At 37.9% G+C, this 23,901-nt stretch overlaps 1 protein-coding gene across 4 annotated transcripts in view; it reads right to left on the reverse strand.

Annotated features, from left to right (window-relative positions):
* LOC134796032 (protein spinster) overlaps positions 1-23,901 on the reverse strand; it is a 44,704-nt gene that overhangs the window by 7,942 nt on the left and 12,861 nt on the right. For 3 of the 4 annotated variants that reach the window (XM_063767949.1, XM_063767948.1, XM_063767947.1), the window contains exons 2-3: positions 3,441-3,637; positions 2,383-2,534 (exon numbers count right to left, since the gene is read on the reverse strand). In XM_063767949.1, coding sequence (XP_063624019.1) covers positions 2,383-2,534; positions 3,441-3,637 — 349 coding nt within the window. Of the gene's footprint in view, positions 1-2,382; positions 2,535-2,557; positions 2,710-3,440; positions 3,638-23,901 lie in introns of all 4 variants that reach the window. The other variant, XM_063767950.1, reaches the window with a different exon arrangement.

A 23,901-nucleotide genomic window follows, 5' to 3' on the forward strand; every position in this document is an offset into this window, starting at 1 on the left:
GGCGCACCAGAGAGTGGATCAGCTACACTCTAATAACACGAGTTAAAAAACCGGCCAAGTGCGAGTCGGACTCGCAAACGAAGGGTTCCGTACCATTATCTATAAAAACGGTCACCCATCCAAGTACTGACCCCGCCCGACGTTGCTTAACTTCGGTCAAAAATCACGTTTGTTGTATGGGAGCCCCACTTAAATCTTTATTTTATTCTGTTTTTAGTATTTGTTGTTATAGCGGCAACAGAAATACATCATCTGTGAAAATTTCAACTATCACGGTTCGTGAGATACAGCCTGGTGACAGACAGACGGACGGACGGACGGACAGCGGAGTCTTAGTAATAGGGTCCCGTTTTACCCTTTGGGTACAGAACCCTAAAAGTTGCCTGCTCCAGAGCACACATTCGCTGTGGCCGAAATCGGTCAGGAGAGAGAGAGAGAGATGTTTGTTCGCGATAAACTCAAAAACTACTGAACGGATTTTCATGCGGTTTTCACCTATCAATAGAGTGATTCTTGAGGAAGGTTTAGGTGTATAATTTGTTAACCCGTGCGAAGCCGGGGCGGGTCGCTAGTAAAAACTAAAAACCTAAGCTAACTTACGAAACTACGGTTTTATACCGCGCAAACGATTTAGTATGGATAAAATAGCCGCCTTAACGCCGCTTACGCCTGGCTCTAAAAATATACGAGATAACCAGCTTATAATTCTTCCTACTAATAAGTCAACGTCCGTTTGATATGGACTTTAATTTTAGCTTTAGTGATTCGGATGTTTATTTATAGAAGTTGTTTCAGAGGGTTAAGGGTTTTCAGACATAACAAAACTGATATAAAAGGACATTCCGAGTAATAAATAATATAAACATCGGGTATCGTCAAGTTATCTTGGAATCGAAATAGGTTTCATTGTTACCTAAATAGGTTTCTATGTATTCTAGGTACCTATTCAAAATGTAACAAACTTTGTTAAAAATAATATATGTTATGTCCTATCGGTTAACATCGGTATCTCATTACAATATAGATACATTTTTATTTAATAGTCAATTTGGGCAAGTGTGCCTTCCCGAAAATACACGAAGAGGGTATATAGTTCGTTTTTATTAGCATTAGAAAGAACTTGAAAGAAGGTAAGCGATCTTGACATGTCTTTTAATTGAAAAACGCTTTTCAAAAATCAGTAACTATTACTTATGAAAGCAGAAGAATATAAATGATCGTATTAGATTCATAATTGTTACATATTTGCCGTAACTTATTTTTTAAATGTGTTTGCAATTAAAAGACACATCAAGATTGTTTACCTTATTTCTAATGCTAAAAAAACGAACTAGTGTTAAATGTTAAGGCGGATTTCTTTCAGTCAGTAGGTCAGGAATTGTCCGTAGTGAAAATGCCGCTATTGTTATAGTATAAATAGCCTATATTGTTTTTGTTCGTGGCGTTAGCATCTAATTATCTACGTCTGGAACAACATTAGTATCGGAACATTAATCAAAATGTGCTAATTGATATGAAGTGAAGCGTGTACGATAATATCAATCTTATTGACATACAGTCCACGAACAACGCGAGAGCGGCAATCGCCTGGATCTTGGTATGCTATCTCCATACTTGGCACGGATTGGCGAATGTCCGCCCTTATCATCGTACGACCACGGCAAGGGCAAAGCAAACATCGCCAAATGGAAGATAACATAAACAAATATAAATAGAGCTCACGTAGCAACGGAGTCTACCTATATATTCTGAACTGATATCCGTCCGGTATTCAGTTTTTATATTCATCAGCCTACGAGAACATTCCCAACTGTCTTTGGAACTGAATAATTATAGTCAAGAACCGGTGCAGAAAGCTTCCTTAAGGTATTTTTGGGCGATTCATAATATACGGCGAGTCATAGTATTATGGATTCCAATTCTAACATAAATTAATCAGAATTAATTAAACTGTTGCTTTCGTTACTTTGACAAAACAGGACAGGTATACCTACCTAAGATATGTAAGGCGATTATTCCAACCACTTTCAATAAAATAAAACCTGCAGCTTACGTAACGTAATCCTCATAAAACTTTCAAGGAGAAGTAGGTAACGTTCTTTTAATTTAATACCCCGTGGTGTTGAAATCATTCACACAGTTCACCATCTGGCAGAAGAGCTTGTTTGCAACCATCATCGTCGTATAGAAAAGGTTAGTTTATTTACCTGCCAACGGGTATGGCGAAGTAGAAGAAGGCCAGCATCTTGGAGCGCACGTTGCCGACGAACAGGTCGCTGATGATGGTCGGTGCGATCGTGGAGTAGGACGCCTCGCCGATGCCGACCAGGCCGCAAAAAAACGTGAACATGCCGAAATTCTAAAAAAGGTTAGTTTATTTACCTGCCAACGGGTATGGCGAAGTAGAAGAAGGCCAGCATCTTGGACCGCACGTTGCCGACGAACAGGTCGCTGATGATGGTTGGTGCGATGGTGGAGTAGGACGCCTCGCCGATACCGACCAGGCCGCGGAAGAACGTGAACATGCCGAAATTCTAAAAAAGGTTAGTTTATTTACCTGCCAACGGGTATGGCGAAGTAGAAGAAGGCCAGCATCTTGGACCGCACGTTGCCGACGAACAGGTCGCTGATGATGGTCGGTGCGATGGTGGAGTAGGACGCCTCGCCGATGCCGACCAGGCCGCGGAAGAACGCGAACATGCCGAAATTCTGGAAAAGGTAAAGTTTGTTTTAAATGAATGAATGAAAATCTTTATTTCAGACAACTAATGGGCCTTAAGTAAATACCTACCATAAAACTAGCATACATATTATAAAAATATATCTTAACATTAAAACACTAAAAACACATTATGGCTGCGTTGACGGATGTTAAGGTTAGTAGTAAACTGGTCATAAGCAACTCTTCACAAGATGGTAATAAATAACAGACTCATGTTTGTAATTAAAGCGTATGAGCTGTTCTCACAGACCAACCCCGCTGTTCTTCATATACGAACTGGTAATCCGGTAGGTACTAACCCTAATTCATAGTAAAAATATTACTGTGTAAGTACGAGTATGTGAAAGGTGAACAAGTTTCCAGGGTGTGTTATACAAGCATTTCCGTATGAACATTTCCACTAGTGGGAACTAATATACCCACTGATACCACTTGGTGACGATAACTACGCGGGAAAACCCCACCAAATTTAACTTCCTACTTGACTAAAATGTTGCCACGCAAATTATATTATTCGTTTCCATTTTCATGAGTTATAAAAAATATGATAGGTACCTAAACTCTCTAATGGACCAAAAGTGAATAAAAATATCTGTCCTAAGTCCTAACCGAAATCTTAAATTCCTCTTTAAAAGGATCTGGTTTTTCTTTAATGCATGGTAAGAATAAGAATCCAGTTCTCAATTTATATAATCCTGATTTCCCTAGATAAACGTACCGTGAAGAACGACCCCACGAATGTGGTAAGACTCCATAGCGCGACTCCACCCGCCATGATCCATCTTCTCGAGTACCGGTCTCCCAGGTACCCGAAGATCGGCGCGAACACCATGTACGCGACCACGAACACCGTCTGCAGTAAGCCGGCCTGGTCATCGCCGATTGCAAATTCTTTCTTCACATCACCTAATACACCTGTAAAGATAGAAACAAAACTAGGTCAGACTCAGATATCATGCGCAACAATAGCTACAATATGCGACAGCCAAAATGGCTTGAGGAACTCAAAAGTATTAGTTAACATGGCGCAGCGTAAACTCCTGCAAAGGAGCGGGAAACCTAACACGTGTTTTTTAAGCGTGCCTACTCGTACAGCAACATACGATTCGTTTCACGACCCTAACAGGTGCATTCGTGCGGAATAAGCCTGCACATAACTACAAGTACAAATGTGTTCTGTCATGCTCGATGTCCAATGCTCATAACAGTCCAATGCTTCCATTAGGGTTGTATTCCAAAAATAAACCAAAAGTTTGATGCTTCATTTAGTCCTTTTTCTATAATCCTGGCCTATTTTTTTTTTGTATGTCATACGTGACAAGCTGTCATAAAGTTTTAGTGATGTCACGGTACTTAGGCACGCCCATCGCGTGATATCGTGGGCCGATTTTGGGGCGGTGCCTTTTCCCACTTGGATTAGGTTACTGTAATTTTTATCATCGATAAAACTATATGGGTAACTTTGAAAAATAATCATGTTTTCTGGAGTGAAATTACTTTATGCGTTTTTTTTAACTATGCATAGGTATTTATAGCTAATATGTATTTATGCCATCGGAGCTATAAATATGCATATCGAAGAACCAGTGTTCTGCAGCATATTAATAACTTTTTTTTACATATCTAATATATCTATTCTCTAACAATAATTTTGACGTAACCTTGCCATTTCAAGACGACTAAATCTCGTAAAACTGCACGAACGAGCCTCGGGGTCTAAAAAAGCAGCTATAAACGAAACTTGACCTTGCAAAGTTGATTGGCCGACGCCGAATGGCAGAATGGCGTGGCCGATGCGCCAAACAGACCTAACCGGAACTAGGTACCCTACACGCGTCAAACTTTTGACTATTAAAATAACTATTATGTACAAACATTTTTTTTACGGATTTCTTAGTGCTGAAGCTGAAATTCTCCATAATTCTTTTTAGGGTTCCGTACCCAAAGGGTAAAACGGGACCCTATTACTAAGACTTCGCTGTCCGTCCGTCCGTCCGTCCGTCCGTCCGTCCGTCCGTCCGTCCGTCCGTCCGTCTGTCACCAGGCTGTATCTCACGAACCGTGATAGCTAGACAGTTGAAATTTTCACAGATGATGTATTTCTGTTGCCGCTATAACAACAAATACTAAAAACAGAATAAAATAAAGATTTAAATGGGGCTCCCATACAACAAACGTGATTTTTGACCAAAGTTAAGCAACGTCGGGAGTGGTCAGTACTTGGATGGGTGACCGTTTTTTTTTTTGCTTTTTTTTCGTTTTTTTTTTTTTTGCATTATGGTACGGAACCCTTCGTGCGCTAGTCCGACTCGCACTTGCCCGGTTTTTTAAAAGGTGATGTCGGAGCCGTGAATCGGTAATGCCAGAGTTTGACCTGGATAGAAAATTGATTGAACTGATTGCAAAGAAAATTACGAGGTATAAGGCCTTCATAAATATTTTATAGACTTTTTAGGGTTCCGTACCCAAAGGGTAAAACGGGACCCTATTACTAAGACTTCGCTGTCCGTCCGTCCGTCCGTCCGTCCGTCCGTCTGTCACCAGGCTGTATCTCACGAACCGTGATAGCTAGACAGTTGAAATTTTCACAGATGATGTATTTCTGTTGCCGCTATAACAACAAATACTAAAAACAGAATAAAATAAAGATTTAAATGGGGCTCCCATACAACAAACGTGATTTTTGACCAAAGTTAAGCAACGTCGGGAGTGGTCAGTATTTGGATGGGTGACCGTTTTTTTTTTTTTGCTTTTTTTTTTGTTTTTTTTTTTGCATTATGGTACGGAACCCTTCGTGCGCGAGTCCGACTCGCACTTGCCCGGTTTTTTTTACTGGTACTGGTAGAGTAAAACCAACAACTATGGAAGGGCGTGGTTTACAAAACATGGAAATGCCCGATAACACAATGAAATACGGCAAATGCTAAAGCGATAATACCTATAAAGAAGGGGTTATGTTCGCTAAATCACTACTTTGAAATGATTATTGATCACTATAAAAACCGTATTAACTTATTTAATTGTGAGCTTACGCTTAACAGATGTCAGTTCTGTCATTTCTAAAAGGATATAAGTATTATCTACTTTCAATACTTTCATACCTATCTACTAGTTAACCAAGGCGTCAATATTAATCATTACCACAATATGTACTTAGAAAGTTGTTAAACCGGTAATTAAATATGAACAATAATAGCAATATCATAATGTGCGGAATTGTGTAGGTATATTTACCATGTTCTCGTTAAAAAGAAGAAATGATTTTGTCTTACACACACGAGTGCAGTCGATTCACTTTTGTACATTCAACAATCAAAATATTGCGCTTGAATTTTAATATCCTTCGCCATGTCATAAAACGTAATAATATTCCCTGTTTCATCCCGTGGCTATCATGCAGACACTTTAATAAATCATTTCTTTTATTGCCGGGCCCCATTGTTTGCGTCACCTTTATTTGTTGAAGCCCCGTCCTGTACCCGGTCGACGATTCATTTTATTAGTTTGCTCTTATAGTCCTATCTCTGCAGTCCTATTCACAAAACATTTTCAGCTCGACATTAATCCTGGTCCTAGTATAATTTGGCCTATAGATGCGTGACAATAATAAGTAATCGAAGTCTAGACTGGAGGGCTTCAGGGTTGGGGCTATGCTTTGTAAACCACATTCGAGAGCTTTTTTTAATAAAATGAAACATGAAAGAACCTCCTGATAGAAGACAAGATTACCTACGATATTTATTGTGACAATGTGAAACACGCAGAGAAATATTCTAATGGTGTACTTAAACATTAAATTATTGAAATTTAGGTACAATGCAGTATGCACAGATTGCACAGTATCTTTAATGAACACAAATAAAATTGTACCTACTTATTAGGTCCTAATATGCACAGGTCAAATGTTCAAACAATAATTACGCAAGACTAATTAATTACAATGACGACAGTAAGAAAATTAATGCATCCTTGAGTTATTTTTTCATGAGATATAAAGGTATGTATTACGTATACATACCTTTATTTTAATGATTGTATTATTCTTTAGTGCAGCTTGTGGACTACAGTTAATTACTTGGCGGAAAACATTAAATAACACCTATATTCTGATGCAATCAAATTATTTACGTTATATTATACAAGTAAGTGTTTACAGTTACAGCTGAAAACTGAAAAGCGGGAAGGGGGCGTGTATGGCGCTATGATTAAAAGCGATTGCGTCACTCGGTGGTGTGATGTGCCATGACGTAAGCAAATTTTCACGGTCAGATCACGGTCGGTCGAGTGACGAGCAAGCCTCGATAATTCGAAAGCACAACAATACCTACGTCGTCCTTACTAACGAAGCCTTGAAGAGTTGAAAGGAATGTCATAACTAAACAAATCAACATCAAGTTAACCAGTTTGACTACGGATATAGAGGTCAGTTACATTGGTTCTTGTAGCCCTGCGACGTGTTAGCAGCAGGAACAACAATCAGCAAACATCCCAGCTGGTATTCTTAGTCTGACGGACGGTCATTATAAAATGGAAATGTTACTCATGGATTTATTCCACTACTCGAGATAAGAAACAAAACTAATGGCAGAATGAAAACAACTACTCACGTTGTGATAGTGAAAGCACATCGAAGATACCATAGCTTCTGCACTTTCTAGTTACAAAGATCTATGTAGAAAGCGAGTGCTGATGGCAAACAGATTGGTTTACTGATGAGAAAGTACCGGTTATTAAAAATTGTTTAATTTCAACGCTTGGAAAACCGCCATGTCAATGTGCCCCAGATAGGAATGTCTGAATAATTAATGTAAAAAGCCGTAAGGCATTCCCGGTCGGTCGGTGAAATTGTAGATGCTCTAATTTTAACTGCCCCTGTTATATGAGCATAAAATGCAATGAGAAACGTTATATTTACGGAACAGACAAATTACAAATCTTATAATATAGCGCTACTCTATGAAGGTAAGTGATCTATCATACTTAATTAATAAAACAGTTAATGACATTTTAAGCTGATAAGGTCTCATGAGAAGTAACTAACAGCTGATCGTGTTATGATGACATATCAAGGTTTGTTTGGTTAATCGTAAAGATGCCTCATTCAAGTCTGACTGTGCTGTGAGTAATCAAATCATAGTTTTGTCGTCATAATAAAATTATCAAGATTTAAAGCGGCCTTCGTTTTGGTGACGAGCGTTCGGTGGCGTGGTACTACGTCAACGTCACTATCATTTAGGCCGACTATTACCATTGTGCGAGCGCAGGATAGGTGAGCGATCAAGATATCCAGCAAACTGTGACCTCAAGATCCGTAACATTTCCAGTGAGCGTATACCGGATTTGCATTGCATCCAAGTCGCCCGCGCTTGGTAAGCGATAGCGATAGGAATGAAACCCTAGCAGCCAAAACAATCGCGGTGGCAGCACCGTCGCGCCACGCCGGCACGCGCGTACGCAAACTTCGCATCACGCCATCACCGGCGCCCAATCAGCGCCGAGGTGATTTGCCGCACCAGACTCGAAGCGTTGCAGCGCAGAGGCTCGTAACGGAACGGTAACGTGTGGTCATAGTGACGAAACGCTTGTTTAATTTGAAATGCCAATATAGACGCTGACCTTCATTAATAAAAGAAAATACAATCGGTCAGCACTTCCCTATTATGACTAATGCAGATCAAAAATATATCAATGTTGGCAACTTACACGAATGTGGGGAGTAAATAGCCCTGAACTAGAGGGATGATGGGGATTAATAAAGTGTCAATCACAGACATGTAATGGGATTCGGTATTATCACGGGGGTAATGAAATCGTTTGAAAATGGGAAAGCGCGTTTCATTTCCGGCAATGGGACGGTGTTTGCTGTGGATGACGGATCGCCCCGGGGGACTAATGGCTAAGGATATCGATTGATGGTACAAGGCGATGTTTTGGTTAACGAACACCGTACCATATTTAACCCATTGACTGCAACTTTAAAGGAGTCACATCACCTATTATGCGCTTTACCAATAGGACGTAGCGGATGCAAAAAAAGGTCTCTTGACAGTCTTGACGTCAATTCTGTACAATTAGAGTTAATATTATAGCCAATAGAAAATACTGCACGAACGAGCAAATACTTACCTAACGGAAAAAACATACATACTTCACGGTTTAAAAATGGAACCGTTGAAAGAAGCAGTTACCGGTTGAAGATTTTTAACCGGTGTCACAGAATGTGTAAAGGTATGCCTCGGAAATCATGTGTGCTAAAATACGTACATAGTGCTGAATTTTACGTAGAGTAAGCATCATTCAGTAGCATGTGTGCATCGGGAAAGCACTAAGATGAAAGTCAGATATTTCGTACAGAGTACGTTTACCTGAACTATTGTATTGTCTGCCTAAATCCTAAATCACTCACGAGTCTCACGACAGCAATGAAAGTCGGCACGTCCATCTAGCTGAACGCAACTAGCACTATTCTGGCGGATCGTGACAGCACGCGTGACTATAACTACTAGGTATTACTACTAATAAACTGGGAGGGAAGTTTGACAAGAAAATGTAAAATTTGAAACACGAACCAGTTATAGTTCGTTTTTTAGCATTAGAAAGAACTTGAAAGAAGGTAAGCGATCTTGACATGTCTTTTAATTGAAAAACGCTTTTTAAAAATCAGTATTAGATTCATAATTGTTACATATTGGCCGTAACTTATTTTTTAAATGTGTTTTTCAATTAAAAGACACATCAAGATTGTTTACCTTATTTCTAATGCTAAAAAAACGTACTATAGTAAAAATAACTAGATGTGGTTCATAATCATAACGTAACCTATAAAAATATTTGTTGACAACAAAAGTTTTATTATTGGTTGCTAAACAATCGTTATCAAGTAAATAGGTACGTGTCGGAACTTTTCCAGCGTAACTTTTTTGAATTGATAAATTGATAATGTTATCTAGTATTGATTTTGATAAGTAAATCGTTAGGTACTCGTACATTAAATCTAATCTAGTTCGCAACATTCGCGACTGACTATGCTTTATCAATACAAAAATAATAAGATCTCATTAACCTTGTTGTTACAAACATTGCCGAAACTAGAGTCGGACCAAGAAAAGTCTGCAGCGGATTTGATAGCCCACGCATTGCAAGTGTTGTTTTAAACGTCAAACTTCTATGAAATTATGACGTACTATAAATAACATTTGCACTGCGTGGGCTATCAAATCCGCTATCGCCATGCACCATTGAAATTGTGGTGGTTATAATTATAATACCTGATAATAACATTGCATTAAAAAGCCACATCGATTCTTAAACTTCTGTAGGTGCATTTGGACTTAGTACCTACATTACCTAGAATGTCACATTTGGTTCGTATTGATTTTCCGAAACATAAAGCTCGTTTACCAAGGATTGCAACTGTGTAACCAATATTTCTGCCGCGACATGTTATGTTTGTTGTGTAAGGTGACGCTAACTGCCAATACCAGGAACGTACCTAATGTTCCTTAACAAACGCATAGACTAGCAAACCAGAATATCTGCGATCTTTGACGGCACGCAGTTGTTTCGAATTTCCGGGTCAAACCTATACTGGTTAAACTGAGACGATGTGGTAGTAGGTAAATGTATAAGTTCATTCATGTTACTTTCACGAACAGCGCGTAGGAGAACATTTCTTTGGAAAATTTCTTCATTACCTTTCGCTGACTGATACGAAATGTCAACTAACTGAAGTGCAGTATTGAAATGAGAGACGCTGCATGAATGATGTTATTTGGCAAACAAGCATAATATTTATCTTCCACTTGATGACCAGTGAAAACTTTAGCCTATAGACAGATCAGAGACGTCCAGAGGCGTAGCACAATTCGTAGGCAATGTTAAACTAAATTTGTCCCCGTCAACGTCACACATATTTTTTTTTATTTTTCTGTTGGCACATATCCATTACTTTTTTTAGGTAACTAACCTACTTAAACGAAAGTAGCCGTGCATTCAAATCTTAACATGTGAATTTAATACTCACTTGGTAGGTAATTAATAGTTTCTAATTAGGTTGGTAAATTAAATATGTAAAAAACATCGGCATTCGACTTCCAGAAGCTTCCTGTTGGAATAACCCGTAAAATATACTTAATAGGTAAAACGTTATTAAATTTCTGTTTAGATACCTACGGGTAATATGTATTTAATAACGTATTCCGGATACAGTCGGAGTCTGGATTTAGTTAATTGAACAGACTATAAAGAAAATTATATCTGAATTATGTTGAACTCAACTCAACCCATTCAGGCAGAAAGCTATATTCGTTCAAAATAAAAATAAAAAACAAACTAAAACACCAGCCACTCGCTGACAACACAAACTTTTATTAAAAGTTTTATTATTATAGCCCTCTCAACAGACTTCCGGACTTCGCTTCTTAAAAGGTTATAAAAAACTTTACTAGTCGCTAGTTCTTTCAACTTTCGTTTTCAGTTCAAAATTGTACAGTTAACATTTTGTTAAATATGTTCAGATTCAGACAATCATTGGGAAACCCATAATGGGTAAATTAATACTATATATTGGGTCTGATGAGATGTTGTATTTAGTCTTGACTTGCAGAAGTTTATAGATATTTTTTTGGTTTCCTGTTTTACTTACGGGCGGTATGTTTAAGAGACGAGTTCTTTTTTAATAAGTTAACTTTCACGTGTAATCAGTTTGAAAAATGGCGGGTTTGGACGAAAGTGGTTCGGCGACGTCTAGACGATGGTGTTATCAAAGGAAGGCGCCGTCTGGATGCAAAAACTCCCATGGGGTGAATGTTGCAACCAACGCCCTTTCTATGGGGAAAGTTACCGACGCTAATGTAATTAACATTTATTGATTTAGTTCATTTAGGTTTTTATTCAAAGTTCTGATAAACATGAGATTGAATAGTCCTTATAGTACATCTTGCGTCAAACTACCCCAAAGTAGAATTTATTACATAACAAATAAATAGTTAAATGTCGTTCGATAGTTCATAATTATTTGCAACCTCTCAAAAAGTACATATTTGTATTAGGTACATGGATGGATGGAAATAGGTACCTACCCACATAATTTTTTAATTTTATTAGGTGCCTAACTATTTAACATAGTGCATAGGTATATGTACCTATTTAATTCCAAGTTGTAATAAATAACTTGCAACACTAAATTCTTCGAAATTTTATCAATGGACTTGCATAAGTGGCATTCGTGGGAATCGTATTGAGCAATTCAAGTGCATAATCTATTTCCATATCTTGTTTCGCTGAACGGATTGAGACTTCGAAACGTACATACCTACTTACATTACAAAAACACCGTTTGCTGATGAGGCGATCTTCATTTGATCAAGTGTATAATTAGGTATACCTACTTAGTTTGACGTCATTTAAGTCATTGATAGCAAGTATAGCAACCAGAGACCTTCATGTTGAGTACGCACAAGCAGTTTGTACAACACAATTTAAATACATGCATACAAGCATGTCGATAATTAGGTACGCTACTGCAAACTTTCACCGCTTCTTTATATGTGGGTATGCTGCAATAGATGCAACAAATTGTAACATGGCTTGTTTTGCTAGTAGCCATTAGTCTTGGAAACATTAGGGTGCCAAAAAAGTAGAATTTGTCACTTAATAAGTACATTCTGTTCATTAGATTAAATATCTCAGTATTTTCAGTGACTTTATAGCGACTGCTGGTTAACAGAACAAGTGGAAAACGTGCCTAATTCAATCTTAGGAGTCATTTATATCCGATGTACCTACATAAAGACATTTTAATAAAATATGTTATAAAATTATATCACTTTCAAAAAAATAATTACCTAGAGCGAATTTAACCCTTGACAAACCGCATGAACCGCGCGAGAACCACAGTCGTACATTACCCCGATGCGGATCTAGAACTAGATTATATCACTAAGCAAAACAAACCCTACCTACAGTCTCTTTGCGCACTGTTTAATGTAACACGTAAAGTCGTTTATATATAAGTTAGTGTTAACTTTACACAAAAACCGGTTCGAATATTATCTTATTTTTTACGACGTTGATGCTGACTGCAAAATTGCTGTGTGAATTTGTAGCAGGGTTACCACAAAATTTAATAGGACTAATGAGATTTTTTTATTTAGAGTCTTGTTTCCAGCAGTTCACATTCACACTAAGTACTGGTAAGTAGGAATAACCCCGTATGTATGTCGTAAGTCTGGTAGACTTTGCTACTGGTACTACCTACACCTATTCACCTATTAGCGTCGATGGGCATTCTAAAAGGTTAATAACATACTGTTCAGCCATTGTCGACCATTCAAGCAAAAGTTATATAATTACGTTGGTATCATGCAACCAGTGGCGTGCACTTCATAAAGGCAAAAAGGCACTGCCTACCCTACTATAATTCCGATGTCTATCCTCTTAAACTACTTAATTTAATTTATACTTGATCGTACTATCAGTAATCGATATAACTTAAAACATTCTAAAAATTAATAAGCGCTCCATCTACCGGTTAAGCTTTGTCATCATGTCATCATCTATAATAATTCTACGCGACGAAGTTTACACCACGCGGCACTAGCGCCGCTACGTGCCTTGCACGGCAAAGACAGAAAACATTTCCGTCTAAATCTTTCTATGTGTGCCTTCGTCGTTACGCGGTTACAGTGTAGTGGGCCTTCCTATAAGTACGAGCACACAATTATACAAGTAACGCACACATTTAGACGCAATAGGCAGTGTCTTTCGTACCAAACCTAAACGAATGACGCCCGAAAGTTTCCGAATAGTTCCGATGTTTATGTGACTATTTTAAAAAGTAGCATTTGCTATGGTAATTTAGTGCAAATACGAGACTATTTTTTTATTCGTTTACAGTATTTGGTTAAGTTTATTTTCATTTTTTATTCGGTCGCCATTGTTTGTTTGTTTTGGTGAGTTTATGAGATAACAGTTAACAGTTGCCGGAAATTATAAAGTGCGATTAGTGAAAAAATGGATAATTTAACTGTGAAAGTTGTGGTGGGTGTGTGTGTGTGCAAACTATTAAAAATGATGCGTTTTCGAAGCTTTCGTTTAGCCAAAAAAAGAAGTAATTGAAAAGACTTGACAACAAAATGAAAACCATCACGCAATTTTTTTGGTGAGTTAGTAGCTCTCATTTTTTAAGGATCCGTATCCAAAGGGTAAATCGGGACTCTATTACTAAGACTCTGCTGTCCTTCCGTCCGTCCGTCTGTCATCAGGCTGTATCTCACGAACCGTGATAGCTAGACAGTTGAAATTTTCACAGATGTATTTCTGTTGCCGCTATTACAACAAACACTAAAAACAGAATAAAATAAAGATTTAAGTGGGGCTCCCATACAACAAACGTGATTTTTGACCGAAGTTAAGCAACGTAGGGCGGGGTCAGTACTTGGATGGGTGACCGTTTTTTTTTTGCCTTTTTTTGCATTATGGTACGGAACCCTTCGTGCGCGAGTCCGACTCGCACTTGCCCGGTTTTCTGATATAATTTTGCCTACCCAGTCCCAAATCTCTGTGCACGCGACTGCATGCAACTAAGTAGTTAAAAATGCACACAAAAGCAACGAGAATTCATTACCATTAAATAAAAATAAAAATTCAGAAATTATAATTTGTTATTTAGGTCATCTGTTCATCAACCTCATTTTCCGTCCCTTTGCACTTAAAGACTATGGAAACCAGTGGCCACGCTATTACGGAGTTTTTATTATCACTCGAATTGATGTAAATGTTTATTTTACTATCCAAACAAAAAAAGAAGTACAGATGTATGAAGCCCAGTGTAGATACGTCTTTTTTCGTTTGGGCAGCAATTTTATAGATAGAGTATGGATAGAGTATTCTTACGAACTGTTAACGTTACTTCAGACTGGACACCGTTATGTCGCAATGTTAACTTCTTATCTTATTGATAATTGCGTTAACTTTCCAATAACACTCGCAGACGGTAAATATTGAATATGACCAGCGGGCTCAGCACGGTTCCATTTTTATCGACTATCACTATGCGCGTCCCTTTCGCACTTACATACTTGTTAGAACGTGACAGGCATGGTGACAAGGGATAAAAACGCGACCGTGCTAAGCCGCCAGGTTGCGATATTATGTCAACGAGGAATGCCAGTGTTGAAGTAAAGTGACCGGTTGCCTTCTGAATCAGCTTACAGAAGACGTATCAAAATACAAAAAACCGAAAATCAATGCTCGTCGAACGAAAGGTACGAGTAGGTATGTGGTTGCACGCGCGCGTCGACTTACTAATTCGAATTGACATTCTGTGGTTCAACCTTATTGGATTACATGCATTTCTAAGCGACAAACTTAAATTGTTTAGTTTGTAAACTAAAAATATCCGCTACTATTGTACCATTATTGCCAAGAACAGAAATGGCGTTTCCATTTAATTCCTTATAATGTAAAACGTCTTCCGATATTGAGGGCCTTTGCATAAATTGCGAACAAAAACCAACACGCTTAACTGACCATCGGTAAACTTTGTCGCGTTGACAACGTCTACAAATAGTCAATAACGCGCTGTTGACACCAGTACGAAACCAATCAAGTCTTTATGCCCTAACTGGTTCCAAAATAAATGTCAACTATATTGCCATTACTTAAGCAAGGACACTCGTTTTACTAAGTGGCTATGGTCATTAATAACCTCGGAGTAATTAACAATGGAGCCGCCATTAACAGGCGTTCCCCTCTGTCGAAAATAGGCGGCCAATGGTCAACCACATGTCAACCATATGTATGGACTGACGTTTATCTGACATGACGTACCTATACATTTGATGTGCCCCTCCCCCGCAAAAAACGGCAGACTATTTTGTACCGAAAATTTTAGACATGGCGTCTCCGTTGGTTATATCCTCTAAGTTAATAACCGACCAATGCAGCTGGGTCCAGTCAAATGTGCGCCCGTGCCCGCGCAATGCATTTGTCGTTTAACAATGATTAATAGCCAAACGAGGCGGACATTATTGCCCCTTACAGTGTCATATCTAATGCTACAATTAAACCAATTATTTGCCAATAGAGACGCGCTTGACCCGACCTTAATATCATACAACATACGGGTTTGATATGGATCGATAATTATTTCCACTACTTCATTTGTACAATCAGCCGTAAAAGTGCATGTTCACTTTATCAATGAATTCATTCACAATTTCTCCATGCAATTTCGCAACTCACTGTACAAACGTACACCCCCACACCCCTATACATTACACACAGTATTTGATTATTTTCTATATTAAAACTATTTCAGGAAGTCTTAACAATAAACTCCCGTGTGACTCGTGACTCGAACATTCAAAATTATTTTAAACCGGTTACTCACGTATTATTAGAATAAACGCTCGACATATCTCTCAATCCAAATATTCGACTTAATAATACGTGAGTAACCCGTTTAAAATACATTTCAGGAACTCCAAAGTTATACATTAATAAACAAATTAACAGTTATAAATATTCGCATTAAATATAAAATGGAGTTCATTATCTCACACCGCCATTACATGGTCTGTTGGCTTCCGTAAGGATTTACAAACAACTGATCGGAATTTGGAAGTAAATTCATCGTAATCGTAACAAACATAATCGAGTATTACGAGTTTAGTGAATCATAAACTTCCTTTATTACCGCACCAACGTGTTGGCATCTGGTATAGAATCGGTGACAAAAATACACAAGAACTGATTGCATTCAAATACTCCAACGAATTGGATCTTATGTCAATAGGTCGTATAATATACCTAGGCGTGTATTGATACTGTCTCATAAGAATCCCATTCAGCTTTCTTTTGTTACGAGTATAAAAACCTTTGCGCTCACAATGGATGGACGTGTGAATCAAATGTTTTGACTTGATACTCGGACGTGAACTTTGACGCATCACAGCATAGCAATTTACTAACAAAAGGAAAGCGTGTTGTAATGTGGTAATCATCATCTAGTCATCTACCTACGTGTTAACTGTTTAGTTACATTATTATTAATTTTATAATATTATATTTTACAATTACCTAGTTCTATATATCTATTCTGTTCCTATCTATAAATCTATTCCGTTACCTCATTAGTTTGTCAAAAGTACTATTATGGTTGAATGTAATAATTTGATTTGTTCAGTTAAAGTATGATAGATAATTAGATAATCACATATAATAGCGGATGTGCATAGTTCATTAAATGAGCAATGCATTACCTAATTTAAATTTCTCATTAATTTTTCGAAAACAGTTCTAATGATTGCGTTGAAATTTTAGGACATAAAATCTATTTAGGATTTAGGTTTCAAAATTGGGAGGCTTTATTTTAAGAGTTCTCGTGCAGAAAGCACGAATCGGCTTATAATTGCATAAAAACATGTTGTAAATAGATCTGACGTAACTTTAGGTAGACATATCTTTGGCAATCATTAATTAAACATTTGAAATCAGTACTCGAAGATAATAATCACCGCCGTGCAGACCTTAATTAGCCTCAACTGGTTCAAGTGCACTCGAGAGCACTCGGTGCACGATACCGGAATACAGCTGTAATGCATCAGATCAAAGAGCCACTGTTACCGGCCGCAAGTAAAAGTCCCTTTCATTTATGTACAGTCGGATCTAGTACTTGTACACTTTAGTATTTTTAATAATAAATCATTTATTTCAAGTAAGTTACACTCATATCTTGGTTAGTAAAAAATATTCTAAAATAATGTATTAGTACAGTACTTAAAAACTACGAATTAATATTATATACATCTATATTTATAAACTATGAACTACATATATTACATATTTTTCTTATCCGCTGAGTACGGCACATGTAGCCGACTGCAACGCAGCAAATAAGGGGAGTCCAGCCTGTCCCCTATCATCTTCATGATGATGTTGGGGCTGGCGCGAGTCCGGCGCACCAGAGATGCGGCCCTCTTGCGGATTGTGGCATAGAAGCAATCCACCCTGGCTTCGGCGAACATCCCTGATGCGCTACAGAAGCGCGGCAGCCCCATCATCACCCGGAACGCATTATTATACTGGACGCGGAGGGCTTCGTAGGCCCGCTTCGTATACGAGAGCCACAAACTGCACGAATACAGTGAGGTGCAGTAAGCTCTAAATAGAGTCACTTTCACCTCCCTGGTACAGCGCGCAAACTTGTGAGCAATCATATTCGCGCGGACCGACAGAGCCCTCCGTTCTCGCTCTATGTCTTTATCGTCTTTGAGGTCTGCCGTAACGATGTGGCCTAGATATTTAAATGTGTCCACCCTTTCGAGGACTGCCCCATTAAGTTTGATGGGTGTTACTTCGGCTGTTCTGCTACGGCCGACCTCAAAGACCATATATTTACTTTTCAATACATTGTATTTCAAGCCGTGAGTTTCAGCGTATGTCTCACAAACCTCCAGCAGCCTACGTATGCCACCAACCGATGCGCTTAGCAGAACCATATCGTCTGCATAACTAATATTATTAACGCAGACATCGTCGATATGACATCCGATATGCATTCCGCTAAGCGCATCCAGGAGCTCATTCATATATAGGTTAAATCGAGTTGGCGAGCTCAACCCCCCCTGTCTCACCCCACACTCCAACCTATACGGGTCTGAAAGCACGTCTGCCCATCTAACGCAGTTGACTTGGTTTCCATACCAGTACCTGAAGATGCTGACTAGTCCAGATGGAAGTTTAATGTCTTCGAGTTTCTTCCATAAAATCTTGTAGGAAACCAAGTCAAATGCCTTAGATAGGTCGAGGAAGCAGGCGTATACAGGGGAATTTCTATTTACGTAATACTTGATAGTGTGCTTAAGAGCCAATATTGCATTTTCTGTGGATAATCCTTGTCTGAAACCAAACTGGCTGTGATTTAATGCCACATACTCGTTTAATCGTGTGTTAAGCACACTATCAAATACTTTAGCTATTACAGTTGCGAGTGATATCGGCCTATAGTTATTTACATCGGACAGATCTCCCGTTTTATTCTTTACTATAGGTACAACTATCGTTCGCATTAAGTCGTCAGGCAGATAAGAATGCGTTACACACAGATTAAACAGCATTGCTAACACTCGCGCTAAATGGGGACCTGCGTGCTGGAGATGCTCAATGCTGAGACAATCATGACCCGGTGATTTGCCACGAGTCATTGACTTTATAGCTTTCTCCACCTCCCGGACAGTGATCACCGGGCATGGTATGTTTGTCTCAGCATTGCTTATCTCTGCTTCCCTCGAGATTAAAGCAGACTTCACAAAAAAGTGATTTTTAAAAATATTTGAAATGCACCTTTTGCTGCTTTCACTGTTAACACACACAGGCAGGCCAGACCGAAAGTTCAAACTATTTGTAGCCTTCCAAAATGTTCGAAAATCTTTCTTTGAGTGATGAGAGGCTATTAAGTCCATTTTGATTTGATGCTGGTGATCCTGGCACCATTTCAACCTTGACTTGAATATTTTTCGGCTCTCGCACATCTGCTCAAAGAAGTATCCAGATTTAGGCTTTCCCTGCAAATTCCACTCGTGAAATCTCGCTCTGGCCACCCTGTGAGCTTCACCCACATGTCTGTTCCATCCTACCAGCCTATTCCTATTTTTAAGATTTCTACCTGTCCAACTTGCGGAGGCGGCTCCTTTAAGGACACACACTATATTAGAGTACATTGCGCTAATAATTTCTTTATGGCTTAATATATTGCAGTAATCACTGGCACATGTTGTGAATTCCACAGGAAAATTAATGTTTTTTAAATTATTATGACATTCTTGGGTGTAATCACTGACCTGTTTGTCCGTTCTTTCCCCCCACATAATGGACTGATCAAAACCACTGCTAGTATTATTTAATCTGGGCGTCAATATATTTAAATCAAACGTGAGTATTATGGGGAAATGATCAGACCACGTGACACTATAGTTAAACATACGTTTTTTTTTCAAGCTTATATTTATCAATATTTGCTAGTTTATTTGCTGGTTAGTGGTTACTCGTACCACTGGTACCGTAAATTTTTACAAACATTTCCTGGCCTTAAAGCATTGACGGCGTACCGCGAAAAACGAAATTTCGTTGTCTGCCTCTCTTCGCTCTTGTATATGTCACAGTCAAAAGTGTGAACTGGTCAAAAGAACTTTTAACCGACAAAAACAGGCAAAACTGCTTTTGACTGAGCATGTTGGTCAAAAGTAGTTTTACCAGTTTGTTGTCGGTTAAAAGTTCTTTTGACCAGTTCACACTTTTGACTGCAATATAATATATATATTATTTGCTCGGTATTTGAGTCTAAAAATTGCCTACTCCAGAGCACAAGTAGAGAGGCGTTTAACGATATTTCTGTGATAGTTGGCGGTAGGCCCTCTGGTTTTAAATTTTTAATAGATTCACTGTATTTTGTAACAATTTTTTTTCCGTTTGGTTTGTTAGGCAACGTTGAGCAAATTTACGCATTTAGCTAATTTATCTACTACGAAAGTTTTACTAAGAATTCTATTACCTAATTACCTATATTATATCATTCTAATCTTACACGATAACTAGCATTTCACACGCGTTCTCTTTACATATATCACGGAACGCGAACTATTTATCAGTTTATCATGCACATTTTTGCACACCTGTTTTTTTTTTCTACTTCATTAGGCAGCGTAAGGTGCTATTATCTAATGTACTGTAATTTAATTATCAATTACAATGATGCGTTCACCGTCATTAAATCACTTCTAAGTATCGTTAACGGTGTCTTTATCACTTGGCATGTCTAGAAGATCTAGTGGACGATTGTATTTACAACTGATATACGTACACGTTAAGTTAATTAATTTACGCTTCGGGGGACATTACTTAAATATCTTGCTACGCTCAGGATTCCAAGTTAGAAAACTAAGAATCTGTAACTACAAATTTAAATGATTTTAGAAGTGTTTAATCATATACTCGTATTATATTAGACATTATCTGTTATTTTGTACGTTAATTTATGATACCTTTTATATTTGTAGTTAACCTGTACCTTTTCATTGTAGATTGCATTTCTGTTTTTAAACCATATATAAGTAATCATTACGAACGCCTTTATCACTTGACATGTCTAGTCTCTCTGCCGTAAGTGGACGCATGTTTTTAAAAGCACAGACCACCAACGTCCAGTCAAATGCTCAAGTCGGTGTTTATTTTTAAGATAACATTTAATTGAAGTGCCTTGGGAACCCGCTCGAAAAATCCATTGTATCGTTTGTATCGGGTCTATGGGGACACCTGATATGAAGGGATCCGAGGGATTCAACGTGGCAGTGTAATGCTGGGGAGTGATTCCGATCGCTTACTATATAAACGCAGTTATAAAAAGCGAACCAGAATACATAAGCTCTCCCATTACGTACACTTGTGAAGACCTCGAGGTCAGATTTACACTGGATCGCCTGAGCATTGGACTTGCCTCGGTAAGCAATGTTAATACGGCCAGAACAGTGAACACATACAATAAATCCTGGTGGAACGAGCGCAACTTAAGCCCATCAATTTGATCTGATCCTATTTGATCCCTTCATATGATGCATGTGAGCGTCCCGATTAATAATAAAGCCTGGGCTTTATTTTTAGTAAAACCAATATAATTGTGGTCTTCAATTACTTATAGTCGTTAGGGATATAGAGGTCCAAGTTATTAAGGCGAGTGGGTCGATTAGAGATTGAAATAAAATAACACTGCACGCCCGAGCTGCACGCACATTAGGATGATCAAAACTGTGAGGGGAATAAATATGAATATTAATGTTCGGCGCTAATTATTAATCTTATAGATTTATAAACCGTTTTTAATCGGCTTAAAAACAAACACAACGAACATTCTTTCACATTATTTATTGCTTTCGAGGCACAAAAAACAATGGCATTTAAGAAGCCTGTGTTTTATATCTTTTAATCGCTTTGTCAGACTTTTGAACCTAATGCAACATTTACTGGGGAGTCGTAAAAGCATAGAAAGGACAACATTTTATGTTATTCGATTATTCAACATAAATAAGCAAAGAAGTTTACGAGTTACAAAACAACCTCAAGGGCGATATTCGATATTTTTATGACAGCTTATGACACATAAGTACACTTTGTCAAGTAGCAATGTCACCGGAAACAGTAAAATTATGTCATCCAAAATTAGGGAATACTCCCGGTACTGGTTTTGTATGGCGAGAACCGGGAATTCACGGTTCCGCTACGGGACTGTTCTTGTATAGAAAACCAAGTACCGGATGCACACCATATCCGAAAAGCACCAAGAAAAGTTAAAGTAGGTTACTACCTACGAGAGGTTTATCCAAATATAATTGTAAGTGCAGTACGAGTAAATTTTATTTTTCTCTTTTGCACCAACTGTGCTCTAAGATTGGCTGGATAGTGTGAGTTTTATTATTATTTTAACAATATCAATAAATAAACAAACAAAAAGGCGAGGCGAGGTCACTAACTATCAAAAATAATGTGGAACAACCCCACGTATTCAGGCGATAAAAAGCTTCATAACCGACACCCCAAGCTTCACCGCAGTACCCCTCACTGGACAAAGCTAGCATAAGCTCTCCCATATTTTATTCATTAAACGGACACCCGGGCCCCGCAGTAACTTACTGAACAAATGGGGACAACCCTTTTTATTACACACGGTGTAAGTTGTATCAATAGCCATTTAGAAAACTTGACATTTTTTAAGCTTATTGTAGTCGCATTTGTAGATAAAATTAATTTGAAAAAGTAAGACTAAATTAAACAGTACAAAGAAAAACATATGAATGAATAGGAAAAATAATACAATCATAATGTAACTAAAAAAAATTGAACGAATAATATTAAGGGTGAATCAATGATTGAAATATCTGTTTCTACTTTAAAGTAGTTATGATTATGACCGTCACAGGCAAAGAAGGTATTTACTTTTAGTTTTATTCCTAGAAATTCCATTTTTATGCATGAATAGAAATAAATCATAAATCATAAATCATTTATTTTTCGTGATAAACTTAGTGTACATACAAAAGTAAAATTAAATGCTTAATACAAACATAATTACAAATTGTTTACCACGAAATGGGCTCGCCTCAGCATAATGCTGACCCGAGAGTCGGCGCTGGTCTTCCGGCGAGTCCATTTTGGTGGGCCACGAACGCAGCTGTACGGCACGGCCTCGTAGAACTGAACGCAACCACTTGCGGCTGCCAGCGCCATCTGGCCTACGGGTGTGACAAATGACAGATAACCTAAAAGGCAATGCCGTACAGACAGGGTGCTAACAATAACAATTGAGAATACTAGAACATTTCAAGCATAAAACACATGGAATAACTGTGAAAACATTACAAATATTAAGATACAAACAAACAACATAAATAAATAAGACTACATACGTGATTAACGTTTAAAAAGTTACCAAACACACTGTTTACTCTGTTTACTTTACCAAAGTGAGAAGTGAAGGAGTGATCAAAAAATATCTTACCTTACATAAAAGATAGATAAAACACACGCGCAATTGTGTTAACATACAGCGAAAAAGAAAGGATATGACAGCAAAACTATACATACAGACGCATTGGGTTACTTACAGTGAGGAAAGGACATAAAAACAGGTATTTACTTTTATACAATTGCTTGCTATTTAGAACATACATATTACAATTTAATCTAAAATACTTGTTACATACGTACCAAGGCTACCTACGCAATTAGAATAGAACAAATGGGCTGGTCACTAACACTAAGGACGTTGCATAAATTAGAACATTTACGAAACATGGTTGATTTTTGTAACAAAGGATATGTAGGCAACTTAATAAAGAATACCTTAGCAAAGATATTAAAATGGACATAAAATTGCAATAAATAATTTAAAAAGAGTCCTGAAATCCTCGCATATTTTGGTTGATAATAAGACGCTTCTGACATAGAACTGCGATTAAAAATCTTCCTTAACGACCAATGGCAACATGATATCTTTTGGCTGAAAATATCACAAACAGTCAACGAATTACACAATACTGCAACTAATTACTCAACAAGTATTGCTTTTGGACTGATTAGAAACAATTGAATGCAATTGTGAATCTTGAACCTACGCCTATACCTGA

Source organism: Cydia splendana, chromosome 13, assembly GCF_910591565.1.
Source record: "Cydia splendana chromosome 13, ilCydSple1.2, whole genome shotgun sequence".
Classification (NCBI taxonomy): domain Eukaryota; kingdom Metazoa; phylum Arthropoda; class Insecta; order Lepidoptera; family Tortricidae; genus Cydia; species Cydia splendana.